The following is a 24,654-nucleotide window of genomic DNA, read 5'->3' on the forward strand; positions in this document are numbered from 1 at the left end:
GCACCCAGGCTGGAACCCCACGCCCTTCCCGGCTTCCAGTCACACAGAAGCCCCCCAGCACGCTGGCCACAGTGGTGTTGGGGAATCGGGGGAGCTCAAGGACGAGCCCCACGGAGCCAAGAGAAGAGCAGCATGAGCCCCCCTGCCCTGGCACCCAGGAGTGGAAGGCACCCTCTGGTCCCCCTGTGCCCCCATGCCAGGCTCACGGTCTCTCCGGGAAGAACTCAGCCTCTAGGCTGCTTTGTTCACTCACTGCAGGGCCCACCCGACGCAGCTCAGAGGCTGTTGCTGCTAGTGGCCCTGAACAGGCATTTCCATCACTGCAGAAAGTTCTCGTGGATGGTGTTGTTCCAGGGCCATTGCTGGGAGCAGCTGCCACTGATGCCACCAGAAAACAAGGGGATAGGGGCCAAGAAAGTCCAAGGTCCCCAAGCTGCCCCCAAGCTGGGCATGCCTGCTTCTGCACAAGCAGCATGGCGGTGTCTCTTCCGTTTCGCGTGGGTTTGTAGGTGGTTGATGATCCTCCTGCGCAGGTGTGTCTGTCTGCTGCTGCCTGCCCGGGGGGAAGATCAGCTCTGGGTCACAGGGATCTGCTGTATCAGATGGGGCCACTTTCCAGAGAAACCGGCCTCTCTCCCTCACAACTGGACCCACCGAGCTCAATCAGGTGAGCTCAGACACAAGGGAGACCCCCAAAGGAGCTGGGAATCGGTGCTTATTGTTATGGACCAAACAACTGAATCAGGTCTGCGCCAGGGACAGGATGGGAGCCTGAAGAAAGGGGGCCCGGGAGGAGGTGGGGGAGGCACCCCATGGAGGGAGGCCGAGCTCGAGGCCCAGGAGATGGTGGGTTCCTCCAACCCTCTGCAACACCGGCCCGTCCCCTGGGGTGGCCAGGCTACGGCAGAGGCCCCCACTGTACGTTTGTTTGCACAGTAGCCCTGTGGACAGAAAGTTGGGCGCAGGCTGCCATCTGTGCTAACGCTACCTATTTCCTTTCATAGGAAATAGGTCAGAGCGTGATGAACGTTTAATGATAGAGCCATCGAGCCACATGAGAAAATGTCTCATGACTCGATGTCACCCTCTGTCCCCTGAACACTAAGTTAAATAAGGGATGGGGAACTCCTGCTTTGGATGGCCCTGATTTTGGAGAAACTTCGAGTCTTTAGGTGACCTAAGTGTCGCCTGTTGCTGTATTCACGTTTGTGCAGCGCTGCTCAGTTCAAGGCGCTGCACGCCAGATAAAACCAGAGTTCACCGTGGACATGAGAGTCATCCTTCCGAGTTACTGGGCTAGGCAGGAAACGCGATCCAAAGGGCGACGACCGCTCGGCAGGAAACGCGATCCACAGGGCGACGACCGCTCGGGAGGAAACGCGATCCACAGGGCGACGACCGCTCGGCAGGAAACGCGATCCACAGGGCGATGACCGCTCGGCTCCCCTCGAGAGAGGGAGTGACCGTTCCCTGCCCACGCCGCCCCCAGATCATCCTGGGTGTCCCCCCCCCCGCCAAGTGTCCTCAGCCAAGCTGGGCCTGAAGGCCTCTGTCAGGCAAGATGGCTTCTGGCAAGACCATCTGTGGCGCCAGGCCCATTGGTGTCCACGGTCAGACTCGTGGCTCCTTCATACCTGGTCCAGAACGCCAGCGCCAAAGACGGCCTCCTCCTCGGGGTGCTCCTCGTTGGTGACGGCCAGGCACATGGCACCCACCATGTGTTGTGCCTCGGTGGGGAGGGCACAGTGTGAGTGTTCCAAAAACTTAGCCACCAAAACCCTGGCGTCCGCATAGGCCTTGCTGTCCACTAAAGAGCACGGCCACTCTTTGGAGGCTGCCAGGAAGGGCTCTGGTGTTGGCCGTCGGTCAACTTTCCAGGTATCTGGGTCCCCCGCTGGTGAAAGCTGGGCCCGACAGGCAGCCGTGGCAGAGCGAGACATGAGAGCTAAAAATCAAGGGAAAAAATGCAATGTGAAACTCACTGAAAGCAAAGTAAAATCAAGGCAGCCGTTGAAGAAGTTAACTCAAAAGCAAAGGACAGTCTGCCCTTGGGAGGAGACTCCTGCTGGGGTTTCCGTATTCCCGGGGCTGGCGCTCTGGGCACACCCTGCCATCCGCATCGCATCTCTCTTCCCCTTCTCAACCCCAAGCTGAGCTAGTGTCAACCTCCAGGGGCTGCAGCCTCCAGGAACGAAGGCCTGGGGGGGGGAAGGACCACTGCAGCAAGCAGGAACCTGCCTTCCGCCCCTGCTAGAATCCCAAGGGCACGGGGGCTGGTCCTTCCCAGTCTTCTTGGCTCCATGACCTTTGCCCCTTTGGGTCTGATCTCTTGCTGGGGCTGAACCGTGGCATCTATAGATAGGGTCTGCCTTAAGACCAGAGTTGGGGGTGGCAGAGGGAACATGAGGCCCCCCTGCCATCATGCCAGGTGCAGGCAGCCACCGCCCAGTGCCCTGCTCCACTGCCTGCCAGGCCAGAGACTGGGGACCTGGCTCCAGCTCCCCCTGACAACCTCTCTGCGTGACCCACAGGCTGGACACTGGGCTGAGGGTCCCTGTGAGAAGGCCAGCTCTGGCAATCAGCGGCGAGGGACGCCAACAAGGTCCGGCGAAGGCCCGGCTTGCCCAGCCTGAGCTTCACGCCACACAAAGTTGGCACATTCTGGGTGGTCCGTTCTGGGGTCTTGTTTGGTGGCAACTGGCAAGCCTAGCAATTAAACACGAGAAATGAAGAAACTCCCAGGTGGGGCCCATCTGCCCAGATGAAATCTCATCAAGGGGGCTGAGCAGCCACATGCGTATAAATTAGTGCTAGCCCTTGAAATAAGCGCACAGAGAGAGAAAGCAAGAGAAAGGCCCTCAAAGCCAGAGAGTGGGCAGCCCCCATTCCCGGGGATGGGGTGAGGAGCTGCACTTGGAAACAATGTAGCCAAGGACACACCCACACCCGCCCCACCTCCCAGCAGGTGCAGTCAGCGCTTTAGAAAAGAAGCATCTCACCGCTTCCCGGCACGGCCTCAGACAGTCCCGCTTCCAGGTCCTGGCTACCGGATGGGTTGTGTGAAGAGGCATCGCCTTAACCAGAAGGAGAATTCAGTGAACACATGAAAGGGAAAAAGGAATTCCTGAGAAAGCTATCACAACCCGCCTCTGACTAAGACATGTATTTTATATGGTGAGCAAGCAGGAGAAACCTGCTGACGCCCACCCAGCGGCAGATCAGACAGGAACCGCCCTGCAGCCGGCCAGGCCTGCCATGGGTCAAGTGGTGTCCCGGGTCCCACCCCGACACAGTGCAATGAGCTGGTGGCTCAAAGAAAGCCCAGCCCCCTTCACGGGGATACCCACCTGCACCCGAAGGGCTCCAGGCACCCTGGAAGGCACTGCCTGTGGCGTGCAGATCAGCCTAGCCAAGAGGGGACAGTGGCGTCAGGCAGGTGTGTGGGTGCTGAGGTGTGAATTTCACGGAGGGGGACAGGCCAAACAAAGCCATTGGGGGCCAGACTGGACCCATGAGCCCCTCCAAGTACAGGGCATCCTCCTTCAAACCTCAGTGAGTGAATGTGAGCGTGGTGGAGAGAAGCTCTGGAGCTCTGAGTAAACCAGCCAGAGGGGGGTGTTTCAGAAGGTTCGACGGGACTGTCTCCCTGTAAGTCGGCAATAGGATGCAGGAAAGAAAATGCAGAGATGACCGCAGCCAGGGAGTCCACACGGGCCAAACCTGGTATCTCCACCAGGAGGGCACCTCCAGGCAACTGGCTACTGCGGGTCCCAGTTCCTTTCAGGGACTCGGTTCGTCCTGGCGCAGCCGGGCTGCAGTAGGGGTCAGCTGAGCAAGACCATCGAGGGGAGACTGAGCTGGACTCGCTGCACCCTCTTCGGGGTCCCTGCACTTCCCTACCGCAATGGCATGGAGGTCAAAGGTCCACCAGTCTTTATTGGCAGAAACTGAGCCTCCTCTCAGAAGACAGCAATGAGGACTGGGTGTGAATTCTCCAGCCCCGGGGGTGCCCAAGACTCTGGGGGAGTTAGTGTGAAATGCAAATTCCTGGGCTGCTGGCCACAGGGACCCGGTGCCAGGTCCTAGACTCCAGGGCACTGCCCGTGGACACAGTCGCCTGGGGCGATTTTCGGAAGCTCTGGGCTGTGTGGAGAGTGCTGCCAAGGTGCCTGGGAAGTGCTCCGGAAAAAACACCCATGTCTGCCTGGGGTGGCTCCAGCCGATGACACCCCATACCCAGAGCTGTCGTCGGGGGTCATCTGTCCTGTGCCAGACTCTAGGCCTTTTCCGGGCCCTGGAGCACATGTGCAGCACTCACAGCGAATGTCCTGGACTGGCCCCCTGGGCCCCTTGAATCCTTCCTCCCCTGCCAGAGTTGGCAGCCTGGTGGGGTGCAGAGGGGCCCTGGCTCAGGGGTCAAGACCACATTCCCAGTGTGGCCCCAGACGGGATTCACAGGGCCGGGCCTCCACTCTCAGGGATCACTGAGACCTGCAGCATCCAGGGAAAGCCGGCCACACTCCGGGGACATGGCTGAGTCTGGCCACCCTACCTGCCGTGCCAGATGTGCACGAGGTGGGGTCACTGGTAGAGCGGGATAGACGCCCGGGACCTGGCTGCACCTGCGAGCCCATGCCAGGATCCTCTGGAGACACGCAGCCAGGGTGAAGGGCAGATTCGGAGGGTGCTGAGGCACCCACAGGGCCATCGGGGGATGGGCTGGAACCTGGCGTAGCGGTGCCCTCAGACACCAGGAGGCTTGTGCTGTCAGCTGGTACTGCAAGAGAAGGGATATGGCATTAGGGCAGGTGACCGCAGGGGACGCTGGCGTGGGACAAGGCCTGCGCCTCGAACTGCAGACCTAGATGCACTCTGAAACCCTGGGGGTGCGGAGACACTGAGCAGGATGGACAAATGCTGCTCTATGCTGTTGAAAGCTGGGGGCACCAGATGAGCTCCTGGAAAGCATTACAGGAATGGCACGGGTCAGACCCTTCACACTACACAAGAGACTGCAAGTCAGAAATCAGACGCTTTGGTCACCAGACGCTTTGGTCTGGGTGAACAGGGCCGGTGCAGGGGTACACAGCAGCTCCGAGGGACATCAAGCCATCCCCGACAGGTCCCGGTGGGCCTGAGATCTGGCCCACCCATGCAGGGGTGCAGCCCTGGGCCTGCAGTGCAGCCAGACAGGGTGGTGCAGGCAGGTGGGACAAATTCTGCCCACAGGACAGTGGCCTTGGCTCTCAGAGTGTGGAGGCCAGGCCAGCAGCAGGAGTAGCCTTGCCCTGGGAATGAGCCGGGAATGCAGACGCTCAGCTGGACCCCAGACCCATGGAAGCAGAGACCCTGGCACTGGGCCCAGCCACCGGGGTTGGAGTGAGCCCTCCAGGGAACTCTGATGCCCTCCAAACTGGAAGGCCTGCTGGTCTGGACCGGGATGCTGGTCAGGGCTGGCTCCTGCCCGTAACCACCCCACGCGGGCTGGACCGCAGTCTGTTTTAATGCCATCTCCACGGGGTGCGCATGCATGTGACAGCGTGATTAACTGCTCCTGCACTCTCCCCTCCAATCACCAGGTGCCCTCAGAGGCCCCTCCCGGCGCTGGAGTGGAGTTGCCTGAATGGGGGACACTTCAGAGATCACAGAAGCCTGAAATCCTCCAGGTGTGGGGGCTTCGGGTCTGCTCCTGCCATCCCTTTGTTTTTCCCTGCGTCGGAGAGCTTGCCCGTGGGTGACAGGCTTTTCAGGCACCTCCCACTATTCATCCTCACTGCCCATCTGTTACCCCCAGGTTACCCCCACCCCACAGCTGCAGAAATGGGCTTAGACAGGGAAGGGTTGAGGGTCACACAGCCACCAAGATGGTCCTCTACTCAGGAGAGTCCTGAGCCCTGTACCCCAGCAGGAGCCTGGGTGCTGGAGCCTGGGTCAGCTGTAGAGTTCACCGCCCAGGTCGCGGGCGGGAGGAGGATCCAAGCCTGCTGAGTTCTGGGGAGGAGCACCCTGTCTATTTCCACCTGCCCTGAGATGGGAAGCAGGAAAGGGCTCCGTCCGGCAGCACAGGCCCCCCTCAGCCCAAACCCCGGAATGCTACAGGTACGGCTGCCCTGGGACAGTGACTGAGATACACTGTACCTGGGGTTGCCCTGGGAAAGTCACTGAACGCCTTCTCGAACAGCCTCTGATGGCTTGCAGTGACCAAAGGAAGGACAAGCTTGCTTCCAAATCCCACAACTGCAAAGACGCTGCGCTCTACAACCCCAGGTGGCCTCCCAGACAGGCAGCCCCTTCCTGTTTCTCTCGGATGTCGAGTGAGTGTTCAGCAGTGGACAGAGCGCCCTGGGACCACCATCCTGGCCCTCTGTGGGATCGCGTGAGTTATCTAACTTTGTTCTCCAAAGAAGCCAGCCCACGTGACCCCTCGCAGGAGCCTCAAGACGGTGGCTCTCTGGCTGGCCTGGCCTCTGTGCCTCGTTCCCTCCGCTGTAAAGGACCCTTCTGCTTTCCTGGAGCCTTAGACCACCTCCCCGGCCCCGGCTCTGCACGTGACTCCCACGCTCTGTGTTTGGGGATTTGACTGTTGAACACGTGTCCTTCAATGCCCTCAAGGACATGACTTCCAGCCTGCGCCCTCCTGCCAGCCGCCCAGCCCAGACACCTTCTTCAGAGGGAGGTGCCATGTGGACATTCGCCCGGTAGGTACAACTTTGGCTCTGGAAAGGGGACCCTAGATGGAGTCATGCTCTTCTTCAAATCCATACCCGTCAAGTGAGAAAGTGGGGCAAAGGGGGACAAGTTCTTCCCAGAGAGTGCAGAGGTCCCCCAGGTATGCTGACTGTAGTGGATGGAGGCACGGGAAGAAATGTGGGGAACATACAGGATATTTAATGGGAAAGGCTGCTGCAAACTCCAGCCCCTTAAAGAGTAAGAAATGGAGGGAGGAGGAAGAAGAGGAGAAGAGAATAGGACAAGGACACAAAGAGACATCCTTGAAAACAGGAACATCCCACTTCAGGAGCTGAAAGACGTAAGATTACCTGGAGTGCTGAAGCCAGCACTGGTGTTTGGGTCCCCGGAGCTGGACTCGACCACCTGTTGATCTATACTTGTAACCTACAGTAAGAGATGGAAAGCGTCAAGGCGGGTCGTCCATGGGAACGCAGCACAGCAGCCTCCAGTAGTGCAGCCACTTCAACTTGTCTCCTGGTGGGAAGCGCTAAGAGACGTTCACCCACAGCTCCACTCCTCTCCTCTACATTTAGGAGGTGGGGTGTGAGGGTTCAAGTGGCCCTTGCCAAAGCCAAAGCCTAGTTTTCTTTTTTCTTTTCTTTGAGGCAGAGTCTTGCTCTGTGGCCCAGGCTGGAGTGCAGTGGCACGATCTCAGCTCACTGCAACCTCCACCACCCGGGTTCAAGTGATTCCCCTGCTTCAGCCTCCTGAGTAGCTGGGATTACAGGTGCCCACCACTGTGCCTGACTAGTTTTTGTATTTTTAGTAGAGATGGGGTTTTGCCATCTTGGCCAGGCTGGTATCAAACTCCTGACCTCAAGTGATCTGCCTGCTTCGGCCTCCCAAAGTGCTAGCATTACAAGGCGTGAGCCACTGCACCTGGCTGAAAGCCTCTTTTTCTGAATGTTTGCAATGAGAGCGCCTGACAGGGCCACAGAGCCACCTGAGCCTGTGAGTTGCACGGTCATCGAGCTTCTGTGGCTTTCAATTTCTTTTTCTTTATTGATATATTTTAGAGACAGGGGCTCACTCCATGGCCCAGCTTGGAGTGCAGTGGTGCAATCATAGCTCACTGCAGCCTCGAACTCCTGGCCTTAAGCGATTCTCTGGCCTCAGCCTTCTTCTGAGTGGCTGGGATTATAAGCATGAGCTACCACGCCCTGCTTTTTTCAGCTTTCTTCTTGGATATACTGATTCTGCCTGGAGAGGCCTCGGAATAAGGGGAAGGCTACACCCCCTCTGCTCTCTGCCCCATCTTTGTTCTGCCCATTCTGTGTGGGCCATGCTTTCCACCTCGGAGGGCATTAGGGCCTCCTGGATGCGATGTTTGGACGCAATACACACTATACACATGTCACGTGGGCACCCCCATGCACCCCATGCTACCTCAGAAAACAATTTGTGAATCCTTGTGTTATCTCAGAATTGCTTTGGGGATACACTTGCAAATACTGAGCTCCAGAGGAGACTGGGAAGGTGAGGGGGCTCCTGCGGCTTGGTCTGATTCCAGCTCAGGTAATTACATTTCTGCCTCCCTCATCTCCCGCCACTTCAATCAGATAGCTGGTCTCCTTCATCTTTCCTCTTCAGCCAGGCTGACACCAGGGCGGGGGTTGGGGCTGCAGCCTTCCCACCCGCACAAAGGGTGTGAGCTGCCCCTGCAGCGTGGGGCTTGAGAGGGGGTTCCGAGACAGAGAAGATGGAGAGCTGCCCAGGTGAGTCCTTTGATCTCACTAAGATGCTTTGGCGTAACGCGGTCCATGCTATTTTTCTTCCTTAGCCCTCTCATTCTGCTGGCAGGGAACCGGCGAGGGGGAGTTCACCCCACCGTCAGCACCCACCTGCTTTTTCACTGAAGTCATTATGTGCCAATAACCAGTTTTGGAAAGCTCTGTCCAGAACCTTCCGCGAATCACAGGAAGCGAACAATGCCCTAACGGTTTGTTTCATCCTGTGTCTCTCCTCCCGTATCCAACCCTCTCTCGGACTTGCTTTTCTTTTGGATCATAGATGGGTGGTAACTCAGAACTCCGCTGTCGAAAAGAAAATCTTCTGGTAATAAAGAAATATAAATAAAACAAAAGAAAGAAAATCTCCTGTGGGACAAGGTCAGGAGGAAACTGGATTCGCTTCATGTCGTGCAGAAGCGTCACTCACTTCCGTCTGGCTCCCGGTCAAATTTGGTTTCCAGAGGAGGCAGCTCCTGGGAGCTATCTATCACCTCTCGCAAGCAGAGTGTCAAGAGTTTAATTTAAATGTGGCCCTTCCCTGATGTCAGAAGCCACCTTGCCACGCTAAGCCATGGGGAAAATGGCTTACGCCATGGGGAAAGGTTCCTTTCATACAGCATTTTCGATGAACTATAACAGCAGTAGAAAAGGGTGGGGAAGAAATATATTTGTGGCATAGAATTTAAGTTGAAATTTGATTTCAGCGAGGAAGCTCATAAACACAACTCCTTGTAGGAGAGCGGGGAGAGGGCTGTTGACTGGAGATCTGCGGGAATCCCTTCACCTGGATCTTTCTGGTCTGCAGATGTGCTATTCTGAACAGTCATGGTAATTGAAAAATCAATTGGCATTTCCACAAATAATTCAAATTTTACGAAGCTTGGTGGCTGAGACACTTGCATGGAAATTCTGCCCCATCCTGCGGTTTGTTTCCCACTCCTGGGTGAGGCCAACCATTTAGAACCAGATTTATGAAGAGCTGTTCTTTTGTGGCGATTCCAGCAATCATGGAAAATATGAGTTAAAATTTTAGGCTGGTGGCTCAAGGCAAACTTTGAAGACACTTTGCTAACAGATTTTATGTAGATCATAAGTTTTAGGACCTGGTGCTGGTCCCGGACTCTGCTGGTCCCGGACTCTGCTGGTCCCTCTCCCTTCTCATGACTCCTTGTGCTCAGGTTTCCTTCCACCCGGCATGCTGCCACCAAATTAAACTCCTAAAGCACCACTGGGTCACACCCAAGACGCCACTCCTCAAAGGCACTTCTACAGTTTGACATCCAAGGTCATAAAATATCTGCCCAAATGATTTCAGCCCTGGGGTGCTGAAGCTCCCGCATTCAGGCTCCAGGCCATCCCGCCATGGGCCTTAGCTGGTGCTCTGACCTTCATCTGCACCATCTCCGCCTCCTTCACACACTGCAGCCCCCCACATCACCTGCCCCTTCACACCCCCCCACATCACCTCCCCCTTCACACACCCCATCCCCCACATCACCTCCCCTTTCACACACCCCATCCCCCCCATCGCCCCCCCCTCCTTCACACCCCCCCAATCACCTCCCCCTTCTTCACACACCCCACACCTCCAAATCACCTCTCCCTCCTTCACACACCCCAGCACCCCGACAAGCCCCCCCACATCACCTCCCCCCCACAACACACACCCCAGCCTACCCAGATCACCAGGCCCGATTCTTCTGCAGAAGCCTCAAAGAGGTTTGTCTCTGTCCGGTCTCCACATGAGAGTGCCGTGACAAGGGGATTCTGTCCTGTATCCCCTGGAGGACCACTGTCCTCAGCGGTCCCTGACACATACACTTGCCACCCAGACAAGATCAAACTGGCAATTTCTCAATCACTTTCGTGCTATCAAAAGAAACTCACTCCCTGAACACTGGCTGAAGCGTACAGCCTCGAACCACAGGAAAGAGAATGGCATCTAACCGAATCCTACCCTAATCCGGCCTGTGACCTAAGCCGGAAAGGAAGAGCGCACGGCCCATCACCCAGGCAAGTGCTTCTGGAGCCCACCCTTGTGGAGGCTGCCCCCTCTTGGGTGAAACCTCTTCCCCAGCGCACCCCCGGCCCGCCCCCGAGTGCGCTCTTCCCCCACAGAGCCCGCCTTCTGCAGCCTCCTCTCTTTATCCAAACGAGTGCTGAGGGCACTTTCTACGCCATTTGTCCTAACAAGGAGAAGCAACTGACCCTGCCTCGCCCGGGGTGCAGGGTCGTGCTTGAAGGGGCGCTCCTTGCTGACTAGCCGGGGGGGCCTTGCTGCCTGGGGAGGGGACAGCTGGTGGTGCAGCTGGCGGCATGGCCTTCCCTCTGTGGATGGTAATGGGCTTCTTTGATTTCCAGACTCCCAGACATGGCTGTGAACTGAAAAGTGCTCCCAGGCCACGGGGTCAAAGAGAGTGGGCCCAAGGGCTCTAGCGGCTCCTTCACCACCAGATGCTGCCCTGCTGCCCGGGGGCGCCCAGGAACAGGCCCTGCAGGCGGTCGTGCTGTGCCCCTGCCAGCACGGGCAGCTGGGGGTCTCTGAGCCAACACAAGCTAACTCAAGATCAGCCTCTGACCTTTCAGCTCTTCTCACCGCAGTTCTGAGAAAGAAATCTCAACTGAAAGAATTGCCCAGAGTTTTGGAGAAGGTCGCACTGGTTTCAGAACCAGCCCCATCCCTTCCAATGTATTCTGTTCTTCAGAGAAAACAGTGAAATTGTGACACAACAGGAACCCATTCCTTCCGGGTGCCGCTGTGGGGTCAGGCACTGAATGGCACACCCAGGTCCAGAAGCTACTTCCAGCAGGCAGGGCCCTTGGGAAGCCAGAGCCTGGGCTCCATGGACAGGGGTTTCTGTCATCAGGAGGCAGAGGGGTCCAAGGGGCAGAAGGGAGAACAGGGAAGCAGGCTCAGAGCCAGTCCCAGTGTGGAGCTGGAATTGTGATGGCAGCAGGCAGGGTCGCTGAGCAGAGGCGGTGGCGGGGACAGAGCTGCCCCCTCGCCACAAGGCAGCCATGGGGAACCACACACCCCTGCCACCTTCAGGGGTTTCCGGATCCACCCGCCACCCTGCCCGGTGCCCCTGCTGGCTACAGCGTGGAGCTGCCCATTGCACCCTCGGTCAGCCTCCCCTCTGCCTTCCCAGGGGCTTCCGTCACCGAGGGCCCTGTCCTGGGCCTGCCATCCCCACCATCTAGGTCCTTCCACGTCTGCCTGGTGACCTCCTCAAAGGTCCCAGATCCACATTCCCCTCTACCTACCATCCCACCTTCTCTCCTCTTTACCGAACATCCTGCAAGAGTGATCTACTCCTGCTCTCAAAGTGGGAGCAGCAGCAGGGCTGAGGCTTTGATAGGCACCAAATTCTTAGCCCCAACCCTCCACTTCAATACCCCAATTACTGACTCAGGAGCCCTGGGGGTGGGCCCAGCCATTAGGATTTGATTATCAAGTTCCCCAGGGGGGGACCCACTGGTGTCTGAAAACCACAACCACACCTGCGCTGCCCTGTGCATGTGCCGTCCACTCCTTTACCTGATGGGGTCCAGCCCTGCCCTCCATCCCATCAAAGCTGCTCTGCCAAGGTCACCAGCAGCCCTCCACAGTGAGCCACGTGGCCCTGGGGGTTAGCTTCTGGACAGCACCGGGCCCACTGCTTCCTTCCGGAACTGCTGGTTTTGGCAAATCCAGGCTCCCGGGAGCCTGCCTAGTGCCCTGTAGCCTGTCGTGTGTGGGGGTGGCATTGCCACCTGCAATGGCGTCGTTCTGGGGGGCTCCCTCTCTCCCATTTTCCAGGCTCCAGTGACAGCGGCAGCTAACCCTGATCACTCTGAACTACAGCTGCTGTCATCTTGTGGACACTCACTCAGAATTCAACCCAGCACACCCAGACGGATCACCACCCACGCACACTCATCTGACACTCTCTATGGACGACCTTCTGTTTGGGGGATACGCTGTGCCTGTCCTTCCTTCTGAGCCTTTGCACAGGCTGTTCCCTCTCTCAGGAGCCCTTCCAGCCCCACTCCCTACACCTCACCTGCCTGATGCCCACCCAGCCTGACCTCCCAGACCCTCCATGGACCCCCAAATTGGGCCTTATGTCATGGCAGGTGCCCCACAGTGCACCGGGCTCCCCTCGCAGTGCTGACGAAACTCTTATCACAGCCAACTGTCTCCACTGATAACACTGATTTGAATTATTTTTATCATAAACAGAAAACTAAACAACATTGGGAAGGCAGAGGTCCCAGCTCAGCTTTATAAAAACATCTAAGAACATCTCCATGACTGCACGTGCAGGAATGGGATTTCAGGGCCATGCCCGCCTCCTCACTAAAGGATCCCTCCCCACAGGCAGCCCCACACATCTGCTTCTAGTATCCACAGTAAAAACGGGGTCCTGGCCGGGGCTCAGGGGTCACTGGCTGCAGCCTGCCTAGCTGCTCTAGGCATTTCAGGGTGGCTGCTCGGGGACTGTCTGCTTGTGTGAGGATGCACTGGGGGCTCACGGCCAGCCGGAAGCTGAGCTGGCCCACCACAAGCCACCCTGAAGGAGGTCCCTGTGGTATATATGAGTGCCCAGGCGCGTGGTGCCTTACAGCGTCTGAATGTGCTGTCCATGTTTCCACAGGGCACAGGGGCAGTTGCATCTCCTCCTGTCCTAAGCCCACCCTGCCTGCAATGGTGACCAGTCCTTGCGGCTGTGACGGTCAACAGGGCTTGTGAGCTTATTCAGCCAACATGGAAACTGCTGCTCCACCCACAGGGGCTCCTCAGGGTCAGTGCTGCCTTGGTCACTGGTTGGGACCAAGGTCACAGGGACCAGCATTGCCACCTGGCTTGCGTGCACATGGGCTCTCGGGATCTCAAAGTGACAGGGAGAGCGTTGGGGGTGACATCAAAAGGTCTGAGCCCTGTGCTAGGGTATCTTTACAGGAGTCAGCGAAGACAGCGGGCAGCCGGCCAGGCCTGATCTGATGCCCTGTACCAGTGCCTGGCTGGTGATCTGGGTAGAGATAACCGCCCCGGGCTCCATGGCTGCTGAGAAGCCCAAAGCAGGTGCAGTTCTGGGCGGGCCTGGATGCCTCTGGTCATGCTGTCATCTGCTCTCCTCCGCTTGTTGCTTGGGCTCAGAATTGGCTTCAGTCCCTAGCCCCGCCCCTTCCTGGTGAATCTCCAAGGCTCCCCTGCCCGTGCCCTCCACTCCAACCCACTGCTGTGTTCCCCAGCCATGCCCCAGTCCCCAAGGCCTCCAGGACCTCTCTGACCACCTGTCAGGGGAGTTCTCTGCATTTCCTAAATTGGACTGTAGGCCTCTCTAGCAGCATTGGGGAAATGCTCACGGATGATATCTTAAAATACGCTTTCCAGTCGCTTGCTTTCTCTCCCTGTATTTCAGGGACACCAGCGAGCTGTCGATTTGGTCTACATAACCCCATATTCCTTGGAGGGTGGGTCCCTGGAGGGTCCCTTGCGCTATGGGCCACATGACTTTTCCAGACGTCCCCGTCTCTCTGCCCTGGCTAGCAGCATTCCACACCGAGTCGTGACAACAACGAGGATGAGGAGGAAAACAATACCCCAAAAGGGTGACTGACTTTTGCTGAATTCAGATCTTACTATGTTCCAAGTCCTGTTGGCTCCATTACAGACAACATCCCATTTCATCCCATAACCTTGGTACTATTATGATCCCCATTTTACAGATGAGGAAACTGAGGTTCCACAAACACACTGCCTGTCGTGTCAGGCACCATGAGGCTGCGGGAGTGCCTGGCATGCCCAGCTCAGAGAAGGCCGGAAGGACCTGGCGGCTGAGGCACTTCCCTGGCCTGAAACGTCTCAGCCTCAGGCAGGACCAGGGATCCAGGGCCGCTTTCTCCCCTCCGCAGAGGGCGGTGATGGCAGTGTGGGATCAAGACAGGCTGGGGCGCCCTGGGTACTTGGTCCACGGACCCAGCTCCACTCCTGGGGGCTCTCCCCTCGGTTCAGGAGCTGTCCCAGGTCCTTCCGCCCGGATCCCAGACCACCCACCAGCACGAAGCTCAGATGCACCTGGGTTGTGACTCGTGGCTGCAGAAACGGAACTAGGGAGCCAAGGGGAAAAGCATCCACAATGGGTACCCCAGGCCCAGGCTGGCGTCGCTGCAGGTGCTGCTCTCTGAGCCTGTGGCCTCATCTACAGCACAGGACTAATAAGATCAACATCCCACAGGTTTGCTGAAAGGCTTCGAGAGAGACACATGCGTCCTGGGGCCTCGGCACAGGGTGCTCATGGGTGTCCACTCCACAGCCAGCTCGGACCTGGCACGGTGTGAGGTGCCTTCCAAGGGCCGGCCGGGACAGTGTCCCTAGCATTCCGTGGGAACTGGCCTTGTCTGGGGCCCTGGGCCTCACCTGGCTGGGAGGAGGCTGGCCCACCACCGCCTCATATGGAGGGGGGAGCTCAGCAGGATAGAGCAGGCCGGGGCTGTTGATGGCCTCGTCATACAAAGTGCTGAATGGAGACGGAGCAAAGTCCAGGTGGAGGCCCCTGAAAAAGACAGAAACATCACATCGTCATTGCCCAAAGGAGGCAGAAGTGCTGACGGCTCTCAAAGCAGGGGCGGCCAGGGCTTCCCCTCTCCTAATACTTCCCATCATTGTGAAATGAAAGCTTCAGTCACCGGGCGATTTACACTTTTGTTTTTTTTTCTGGAACAACATCAACATTTTCAATCAACTCTACTGACCTGTCCATTAAAATTCAAATCATCATACAGCTGATTACATCTTTCATTAAACTGTACATGTTACACGAATGACCGTAATGTGACCGCAGCTTTGCACGTCATGAGAACGTAAGGCAGCAACACCTGTCTGCCTCCGGTTTCTTTTGGGTTGCATTGCAAAGGTGCCACGGGGAATATTCTATGTCTAAGACCCTCTCCTTCCACTGCCCCTCCTCTGGTCTCACCACCATGCCTGCAGGACCACTGCAACTCCCACCTCCCAGACACTGCTGCCGATCTCAGTGGTTTCAAGATGTGGGCAGCCGCGGGAGACCAACCTCTGGGCCTCGGCGGAGGGTGTGCAGGTGTACTCTGGTGGGTAATAGGGTGGAGGCGGGAGTGGGGGGATGAACTCATCAAAATCCAGGGTCTGGTGAAGAACGGTGCCATGAGGAGTCATGCAGGCGGGGTTGGCCGGATGTGACCTCTGCGGAAGGAACTGGAAAACAGAGACAACCAGAGTTATCTGGGACATCTTGTGTGGCTTGTGTCTCATTAAGGTAATTATATGCGAGCTTTAATGATCAGTTTGGAATGCCTGTAATTTCAACTGTCAAGCCACAACTGCTAAGCACACACTTTAAAACGGAGGCTCCAGGAGGAACGCCTCGCATCAGTAATCTCAACATGCTTTGTTGCCCACGCTGTTATACAGAACGCCTCTTTTTAAAGAAAAAATATGGTCTGGGAAGTCTTTCATGCTGTCCCTACCGCTCCACCTGGCCCCTCTGACGACAGTACTCAAAGACTGCAGTCCAAAGGCTGCCTGACATTCGCGGTTTAAGATGACACTTCGGCTGGGTGTGGTGGCTCACACCTGTAATCCCAGCACTTTGTGAGGCTGAGGCAGGTAGATCACCTGTGGTCAGGAGTTCGAGACCAGCTTGGTCAACATGGCAAAACCCTGTCTCTAGTGAAAATACAAAAAAATTAGCCGGGTGTGGTGGCGCATGCCTGTAATCCCAGCTACTTGGGAGGCTGAGACAGGATAATTGCTTGAACCCGGGAGGTGGACGTGGCAGTGAGCCGAGACTGTGCCATTGCACTCCAGCCTGGGCAACAGAGTGAGACGCTGTCTCACAAAACAACAATGAAAAAACACGGCATTTCTGGAAGTGTGTTCATGAGAAAACACTAGACCCTCCCCTTGAGATGTCCCCACCCCACTCCCAGAATTCCTGTGGTGAATCTGTGGGAAATGCCACATGCTCCCTTCTTGGAGTCCTGCATTGAGTATTCATGTATTAAAGTCTCTGAGAAGGGCTGTGCTGAAATACTCATTTAGCTGTTTAATACTTTATCCCAGCATTTCTCAAATATTTCCTAATAGGCCCCATTGGACACAGAGTATCTATTAATATTTTGCAGTTCTCAGGATTTCACACAGTTTGTAAAGCACTGCTCTGAGGAAAGAGAGACAACTTCATGAGTTCCAGAACATTCTATGGGCCAACCTTGAGCACTGAGATGCTGCTTTAACAGCGAGGTGAAATCCCTTTAACAAAAATGAAACCCATTTCTGCCTAGTTTTCCACTTCTGAAGGACTAACCAACAGCCAACTGCTTTTCTTTCCACCTTCACGTCTCTGCTGCCCAGAGGTCACCTGTGGCGTGAGATGGCTGGGATATTGTTCCAGCTCCAGTCAACGCCGCCCTGTGAGGGTCTACACGGCAAAAAGATACATGCTGCAAAAGCTCTGGGGCAGGGGCCCTCCTGGCGCAGGGCAGATGAGGTAAGGAGAGGAAGGGTGAGTGTGTGTGTGTGCGTGTGTATGTGTGTATGTGCATGTATGTATGTCTGTGGATGTGCATATGTGTGTCTGTGTATATATGTATGTCTGTGTATATATGTATGTGTGTGTCTATGTATGCATGTATGTGCGTGTGTGCACGTATGTGCACATGTGTGTATGTATATGCGTATGTATGTGTATGTGCATGTAGATGTGTATTTGTGTGTATAGGTATATGTGTGTCTCTGTGTGTATGTGTATGTGTGTGTGTGTATGTGTGTGTGTGTATGTGTATGTGTATGTGTTGAGGGGAAGACAGGGACCCAGAAGCACGCCACACAAGCAAGGACAGCTCCATTAGAAAACAGTGAGGTCTCCAAGCACTGTGTGGGGACTGCGGTCCCCAAAGCATTCATGAAGAAGGCATCTGAACGGGTCTTGAAAGATTGGTGGGATTTCATCTAGTGGGTGCGCAGGGAGACACTCAGGCTCCAGAACAGTTGACCAGGGAAGGATGTGTTTAAGAAAAGCAAATAGATAAGGCTCTGAAAGTCAATTCTTAATTCTGGGGCACTGGGGAGCCGGTAAGGGTGTTGGAGCTGGGGAGCAGGGGGACTGGAGCTGCGTGGTAGGAGGTGCCTTCTGGCAGCAGGGGTAGGGTGGGCTGGAGCTGAGAGCCGCCAGGACGTGAAGCACTTTTGCACTGGTAGGGGTGAGGTGACGATTCTGAATGGGGTCAAGCTCTGTAAAATAAGCATGCACTAGGTTGATGGAGAAAGGCTGGTGGCCGTGTCTACAGGTGTAACACATCACAGGAAAATGGTCCTGTGGGCCTCCTGACACACAGAGCACACTCCTCGCCTCTGGCGAGACCGACCCATGGCTGCATGTGTTTAGCTGTCTGAAACAGAGGCGAATCGTTGGCTGTGAGCAGGCCGCATATGCATCTGTCGTCCTCCGCCTTGGAGGCTGTCAGTCCTGATGCCTGCTGCACAGAGCTGAGAGGTAGGGGCGAGGGCAAATGCCCTCAGGTCTAATCAGGAAATAGCTTCAATTCGTCTCTATCAGAAATTAGAAAAAAAATCAATGACATATTCAAGCAAAACTAATGACATGCAGACACCAAAACACTTTCCAATTCAAGGCACCATTCCACCAGGAAGGAGAACAAGCATTTGAAGAAGGGCAGAGCTGCAAGGGACCCTCTCCGCAGGTGCAAGTTAGCAGAGGCTGCCACACACTGGAGGCTATGTGAAGGTCAAAGGACTGCATCTGCGCTAAGCTCTGGGTCGCCTTTCCGGGGCGTGTTGGCCCCACCTTCCTGGACTCGTTTCCCAGGGATTCTTTGACCTTGACTCCTCAGCTTCCCCAGCCAGAATCCTGCAAGTGGCGCTTGACGTCTCCCCTCTCTTCCCCACCATCTGTGTGTGTTTAATTAGGTCAGGGTGTGTCTCCCGGCCCAGGGTCGCCAGCTCTGTCCTCTGCTCTGCAGGCTGGGGCTGGAGGTCTGCAGACTACGCTTCCCAGGCTACCGTGCCAGGGCTGCGGGCGGGCGCTGCCTGTAGGGGGCGCCAGAGGGCACCTGGCCGGCGGGCGGGGCGACGAGGGAGCTGCGGGTTTCCCGCGCCTTCCCACTTCTTCGCTTCTGTTCCCCGGCTTTGCGGGCTGAGAGCTGCTCTCTGCAGTTATTTCTCTCTCTGTAACCTCTCAGCACCCTCTTCTGTTCCTTCAGCCTTCCACACCCAAGTAACCGGCTCCCAGTAACTGTGTTGAAATCCTAAGGGCAATTTCCTGTCCTGGCCATCTGAGGCACATCTGTTTTACCCGGCTCTGTGTTCCCATCTCCCAGTCGCACACAGCGGGTACTCAGTAAACTTCTGCAGAGGAGACGGGCAGACGCCTCCTTGCGGGGCACCTCCACTCAGCCCCTGTCCACGTCCTCCTCGCAGGAGCTTCTAACCTGTGTGCCTCTCTACCTTGATTTTCTGTCTCTGTAATTTGGTCTCCATCCTGCTAGCAGAGCTGTTTTTAAACCCATCTGATGAGGTCACTGCAGTTGAAAAGACTTTAATGAGACCCTGGCTCACGGAACTCCATCTGGTTTCCAGCTTCCTAACCAACCAGTGCCCCCAAACTCCCCGCTCCTTGAACAAACTTGCTCTAATCCCAACTATCAAACACGTATTGTTCCTTCTTCCCAGCTCCCTACCTCCCTTTCACCTGGCGCCTCCCAGTCACCTTCAGGACCCGCAGAAATGCCTGTGACCCTGAAAAGCCAGTGGGCAGCCACTCCTCCCCCACCCCGTCCAAGCTCCAGGCTCTGAAGCCTCACCTGCATGTTTACTGCCAGGTATAAAGCTCAACTCTGCACCCGGAGGTGGACGGCGGAAAAGGGGCCCTGAACAGTCCCTTCTTTCCCAGGTGGCTCTGCTTGCTCTGTGACTGCCTTCTCTGATCCATGTGGTAACAAAAGTACACCTGTGTCTGGTGCCCAGCTGGGGCTCACGCACCTGACATGAGCATAACTAGTGCCTAGGGCTGTTCCCGCACAACAGGAGTGAGGATTTGAGACCCTGCTGGAGAAGAGCCCCTGCTCAGTCTGCTCCGGGGAGAGGGGATCCGAACCCACGTGTGTCCTGTCCTTCCGGGTGCATGTGGAAGTGATGGAGGATGAGAACTAAGGCTACCTAGCCCACTTAACACAGAGCCCAGAACATTTCAGTCTATCCACACAGCCCAGAGCCTGGGATCTGAGGGAGAGCGTGAAGAGGTCAACCTGCCTGGGACGGGGAGCAGACCTCAAGTCAGTTGTCTCCGGGCCCTGCCTGGGCACTGAGGGCCCACAGGATGTGAGTACATTTCTGACCCTGTGAGTCTCAGTCCCCTTCCCTGAGAAGCACCACTGCTCAGTCACAGACCCAGACAGCAGTGCTGTGTGGCTTAAAGGCAGGCTTGGATCATCAGTATGAGCTCGTCCAGCCCATGCCTCCATTTCCTGCCATTGGGAACAGGCAGGGGCAGGGCAGGCGTCAGGGGTCTGTGGACAAGGGCTGGGGATTTCCAGGAACACTGTGGAGCTCTGAGCTGCCCGCTCCTCCAGGTTCCAGCCCAGTCTGCTCACCTCCATTTATATTCTGTGGTTTCCTCCCCAGCACTCACTCTCCCTGCTCCCTCTACCAATGTCCTCGCCACATCCTGGCTCCTGAAGGGAGCACACACACCTCTGAGTTTTTCCAGAAAGACTCAGAATTACAGGGAAGGGACCTCTCCCTCTGCCTTCCTTAGACTTGGTAGAAACACCAGGCTTGTTACTACCAAAGTTTGCTGAATCAACTTCCTCCTGGACAACCCTGCAGATGACCTGGAGCTCCCACTCTGCGCTCCAGACCCTGGGGAGAGCCCGCCCCGCGGCTCCCTGGTCCTGCCGCCACCCCCAGGTAGGTTCCATGCCCACTCAGGGCTCCAGGGTGCCTTACTGCACAGGGTGAGGCCTGTGTTCATTATTACTGTGGTTGCATAAGGAAAGAGGGATGCGGACAGGAAGAGCTGCTCGTTCTGTGAAAACCAAGTTGAATGCTTTGGAAAGACTCGATAAAGGAGGGCAGCCAAGCAGAAACCACTGCCAAGTCAAGTCCAGGCAAGGCAGGTCAACGAGCAGAGGAGAATCATAAAAATCTGGGGAAGGTCTGTACTCCTGTCGCTTCCCCTGGCTGGCTCCACTTTAGAGGAAATGAATCTAAAAATCATCGATGGTGCAATTTCCATGAACTTTCTCCAAGAAATACGCCCAGACAGGCCAACAGACCCATAACCAAAGGGATGACCACAGCCCCAGATGAGATAACTGGTGGACAGATGCTCATTAGCATATTTAACATTAAAGAAAAACGACCGTGTGTCCACATCATTTTGATGATTGTCTGCATGAGCTGTTTAGATAAGTAGCTGCCCATTGTTCCTGGTCTGATAGATAAGTAGCACCTACTGTCCAGAGACAATCCTGTGGAGCCCAGGCCTCAAGGACCTCAAGGTCACTATGGGTCCCCAGAGTGCCCTCTCCAGCAGGTGTAGCCAGGGCTGGGGTGAGGCGGAGAGAAGATACTGGTGAACTTGGTGATGCTGTGGTTCCCATGGGGTGGTGTCGTGTCCCTGACCAGCCAGCACCGCTTACCAGCTCCATGGGTAAACCCACAGTTAGCACGCTATGGAAGGCACAGTGCCCCATCTGCTGTCTACAGGAGGTCAACTCTGTCGGCCGGACAGCGACCTAAATGACAATCATGAAAGATGAAGTTAGCAAGCGCATGCCTAATGGAGATACATGTCATAGTAGATGATATTCCTGAGGCTGCAGCAGCTGGCAAGGAAGTAAGTGAAGAAGAAAACAATGTAACAGAAAAGTGGAAGAATGAGATAACATTTAAAAACAAACAAACAAAAAGATTACAGAACTTAAGTGATCAAAAATCTTTTCCGCTAAATGATGTCAATCAACTGCATTGTATCATCAGAATGTCTTTTCCCACGATTTCCACACATATTAGAGCAGCTCGGCTTCATCAGTTCTGACAATAGGCAGGATGCTTTGCTTCTCATGGATACAAGCATGCATTATGTTAGTTTCGTCGGCAGTTACTGATCCCAAATTGCTGATCCACAGAAATAAGATGGGAGTTTCAGGTTCTTTGGAGGACTTGTTCTTGCTATTCCTAGATTCCCACCAGCACTGGACATGTAGCAAAGCCCATGAAATAACTGCTGACTAACTGAATGAATGAATGAGCGAGCAAAGAAGTGAACAGATCAGTGAACACAAAACCGGGAAGCTTCCTGAAAAGCAGTTATGGCTGGAATTTTGATCAATTGTATAAGTTGTCAGAACATCAGTCCCAGTAGAAATCACAGCCTGGGTCCTTCCCGCTAACATGGAGGAGCAGGGAGATGGGCTGGGGAAGTGGGGCTGAGACCCGCACAGTGGAGCAGACTTGCCAGGCTGCAGGGCTGCCTCGGGGGCAAATTGGGAAGAGGTGCTCCTTCCTGTGGGAGGCCAGGGCATGACTGTCATCCCCTCAGCCCAGCACCCCTCTGTAGGGCACAGCACAACAGAGCACCAGAGAAGGGCCGTGGGGGCTGGAGCTGTGGCTGGAGGGGCTTCCCACAGGTTCTTTCTGAGAAAAGAAATGAGTGTCAGCTGATCGGGAAAGGGTGGGCGAAGGGCTTACACACACATGCCCGCAGTGAGCTTCCTCCCTAATGATGCTTCCTTCATAAAGTAGTGCTTCTCACTTTGAAGGTCGCAGATACAAATAAACACCGGAAATGAAGAGTTAGTACAACAAAAGCCAGAACTGAATGCAAGAAGTGAAAACCCGCTCAGAACAAAGAGGCCAACATAGGGGAAGATAAAGAACACAGAAACAGCAGTGAGCAGTAAAGCTTCTATAAAGTTAAATCTAAAGGGGTCGTGAAGATGTGATGGGATGCTGTGATTTAAGGGCTCAGGATGAGTGACACAGAAAGGACATCCCAAGGAGCTTACACTCTAACACATTTCACCTGGAACTACATGACTACATGCAGGAAAACCCAGAAGCTGGCCACGGTGTGGGAGGAGGAGGGAAGTGACACACTCCAAAGAAGTGAAAGGGTAAGAAGAAAGTCACGCTGAGGAAAGCACAAAACACCAATATATGCCAAGAGACACCTTCTTCTCGGGGACTAGCGGTTGCCTGGTTATTGAACAAGAAAATTATTTAAAGTGGGGAGTTTCAAACACACAGACACACACAAACATAATACATACATACTGAACCCATTTTAACTTAAATCCTATATACATGGACAAATTCATAGAAAGACACAAACTACCAAAACAGACTTCAGAAGAATAGAAAATATGACAAGAGATTGAAGCTTCACTGGTGAACTCTATCAAATAGTTAAAGAAGGGCCGTGCATGGTGGCACATGCCTATCATTCAAGCACGTGGGGTGCCGAAGGAGAGAGGGTCACTTGAGCCTACGAGTTCAAGACCAGCCTGGGCATCATAGAGGGACCCTGTCTCTACAAAAAAATTAAAAAATTAGCCGGGCATGGTGACATGTGTCTGCAGTCTGAGCTACTCTTGGCTGAAGTGGGAGGATTGCTCGAGCCCAGGAGGTAGAGGCTGCAGTGAACCATGATCGCACCTCTGCACTCCAGCCGGGGGGACAGAGTGAGATCTTGTCTCAGGAAAAACAAACAAACAAACAAACAAAACATTTAGCCGGACATGGTGGCTCCCACCTGTTATCCCAGCACTTTGGGAGTCTGAGGCGGGTGGATCACCTAAGGTCAGGAGTCCAACACCAGCCTGCCCAACATGGTGAAACCCCATCTCTACTAAAAATACACACACACACACACACACACAAATTAGCTGGGTGTGGTGGCACGTGCTTGTAATCCCAGCTACTAAGGAGGATGAGGCAGGAGAATCACTTGAACGTGGGAGGTGGAGGATGCAGTGAGCCGAGATCAACCCACTGCACTCCAGTTTGGGTGACAGAGAGAGACTCCATCTCAAAAAAAAATTAATGAACAATTAATACCAATTCTTCAAAACAATCTTCCAAAAAACAGAAGAGCAAGAAACACTTCCAAACTCTTCTATTACTATAAAAAGGATTACATATCATGACCGAGTGGGATTTATCTCGCGAATGCAAGGTTGGCTTAACATCAGAAAAATCGATCTGTGTAATTCAACATATTAATAGAACAGAGGACAAAAACCTCACGGGCGTCTCAACGGATGCAGAAAAAGCATTTGACAACATTCAACTTTCTTTTTTATAAAAAAGATCCCACAAACTAGGAATAGAAGGGAACTTCCTGAATCTGATCAACAGCATCTATGAAAAACCCACAGCTAACATACTGCTTAATGGTGAAAGACTGGATGCTTCCCCCAGATACAAGCCAAGAAAGTCCACTCTCACCGCTTCGATTCAACATTGTAATGGAGGTTCCAGCCAGGGCAATTAGGCAAGAAGACAAAATAAAAGACATCCAGAGTGAGGTAAACTGATTTCTATTTGCAGGTGACATGATTTTGCATACAGAAAGAATCCAGAGAAAAACCCAACAACAATAAAGCTCATAATGAGTTCGGCATGGTTTCAGGATATGAGATCAATATAAAAAATCATTTGTATTTCTATATATTAGCAATGAATAATCTGAAAATTTAATTAACATAGTCATTCCATTTATGACAGCATCAAGAAGAATAAGATACTCAGGAATAAATTTAACAAAAAAGCAAAACTTGTACACTGAAAACCACGAATATAACTGAAAGAAATTAAAGAACATCTAAATGAATGGAAGGGCACCTCATGTCCATAGGTTGGAGGACTTACTATTGTTAAGATGACAATACTCCTGAAACTGATCCACAGATTAACACAATCTTTATGTGTGTTAATGGGGAATTGTATGATAGGTGAATTGTATGTCAGGATAGCTGTTACCGGATCCACCACCTCACAGATCCCTGGTAAAAGAAAAAACCATTTGGCCGGGCGCGGTGGCTCAAGCCTGTAATCCCAGCACTTTGGGAGGCCGAGACGGGCAGATCACGAGGTCAGGAGATCGAGACCATCCTGGTTCACCTCAATCAGGCCTTTGCTCAAATGTCA

At 54.5% G+C, this 24,654-nt stretch overlaps 1 protein-coding gene across 1 annotated transcript in view; it reads right to left on the minus strand.

Annotated features, from left to right (window-relative positions):
* Positions 1 to 1,454: 1,454 nt before the first annotated feature.
* FAM189A1 (family with sequence similarity 189, member A1) overlaps positions 1,455 to 24,654 on the minus strand; it is a 251,507-nt gene continuing 228,307 nt past the window's right edge. Inside the window, exons 6-11 of the mRNA XM_011949262.1 lie at positions 15,518 to 15,678; positions 14,866 to 15,001; positions 7,041 to 7,116; positions 4,553 to 4,777; positions 3,000 to 3,074; positions 1,455 to 1,945 (exon numbers count right to left, since the gene is read on the minus strand). Coding sequence (XP_011804652.1) covers positions 1,629 to 1,945; positions 3,000 to 3,074; positions 4,553 to 4,777; positions 7,041 to 7,116; positions 14,866 to 15,001; positions 15,518 to 15,678 — 990 coding nt within the window. The 3' untranslated portion in view covers positions 1,455 to 1,628. The remainder of the gene's footprint in view (positions 1,946 to 2,999; positions 3,075 to 4,552; positions 4,778 to 7,040; positions 7,117 to 14,865; positions 15,002 to 15,517; positions 15,679 to 24,654) is intronic.

Source organism: Colobus angolensis, unplaced genomic scaffold, assembly GCF_000951035.1.
Source record: "Colobus angolensis palliatus isolate OR3802 unplaced genomic scaffold, Cang.pa_1.0 Scaffold294, whole genome shotgun sequence".
Classification (NCBI taxonomy): Eukaryota; Metazoa; Chordata; class Mammalia; order Primates; family Cercopithecidae; genus Colobus; species Colobus angolensis.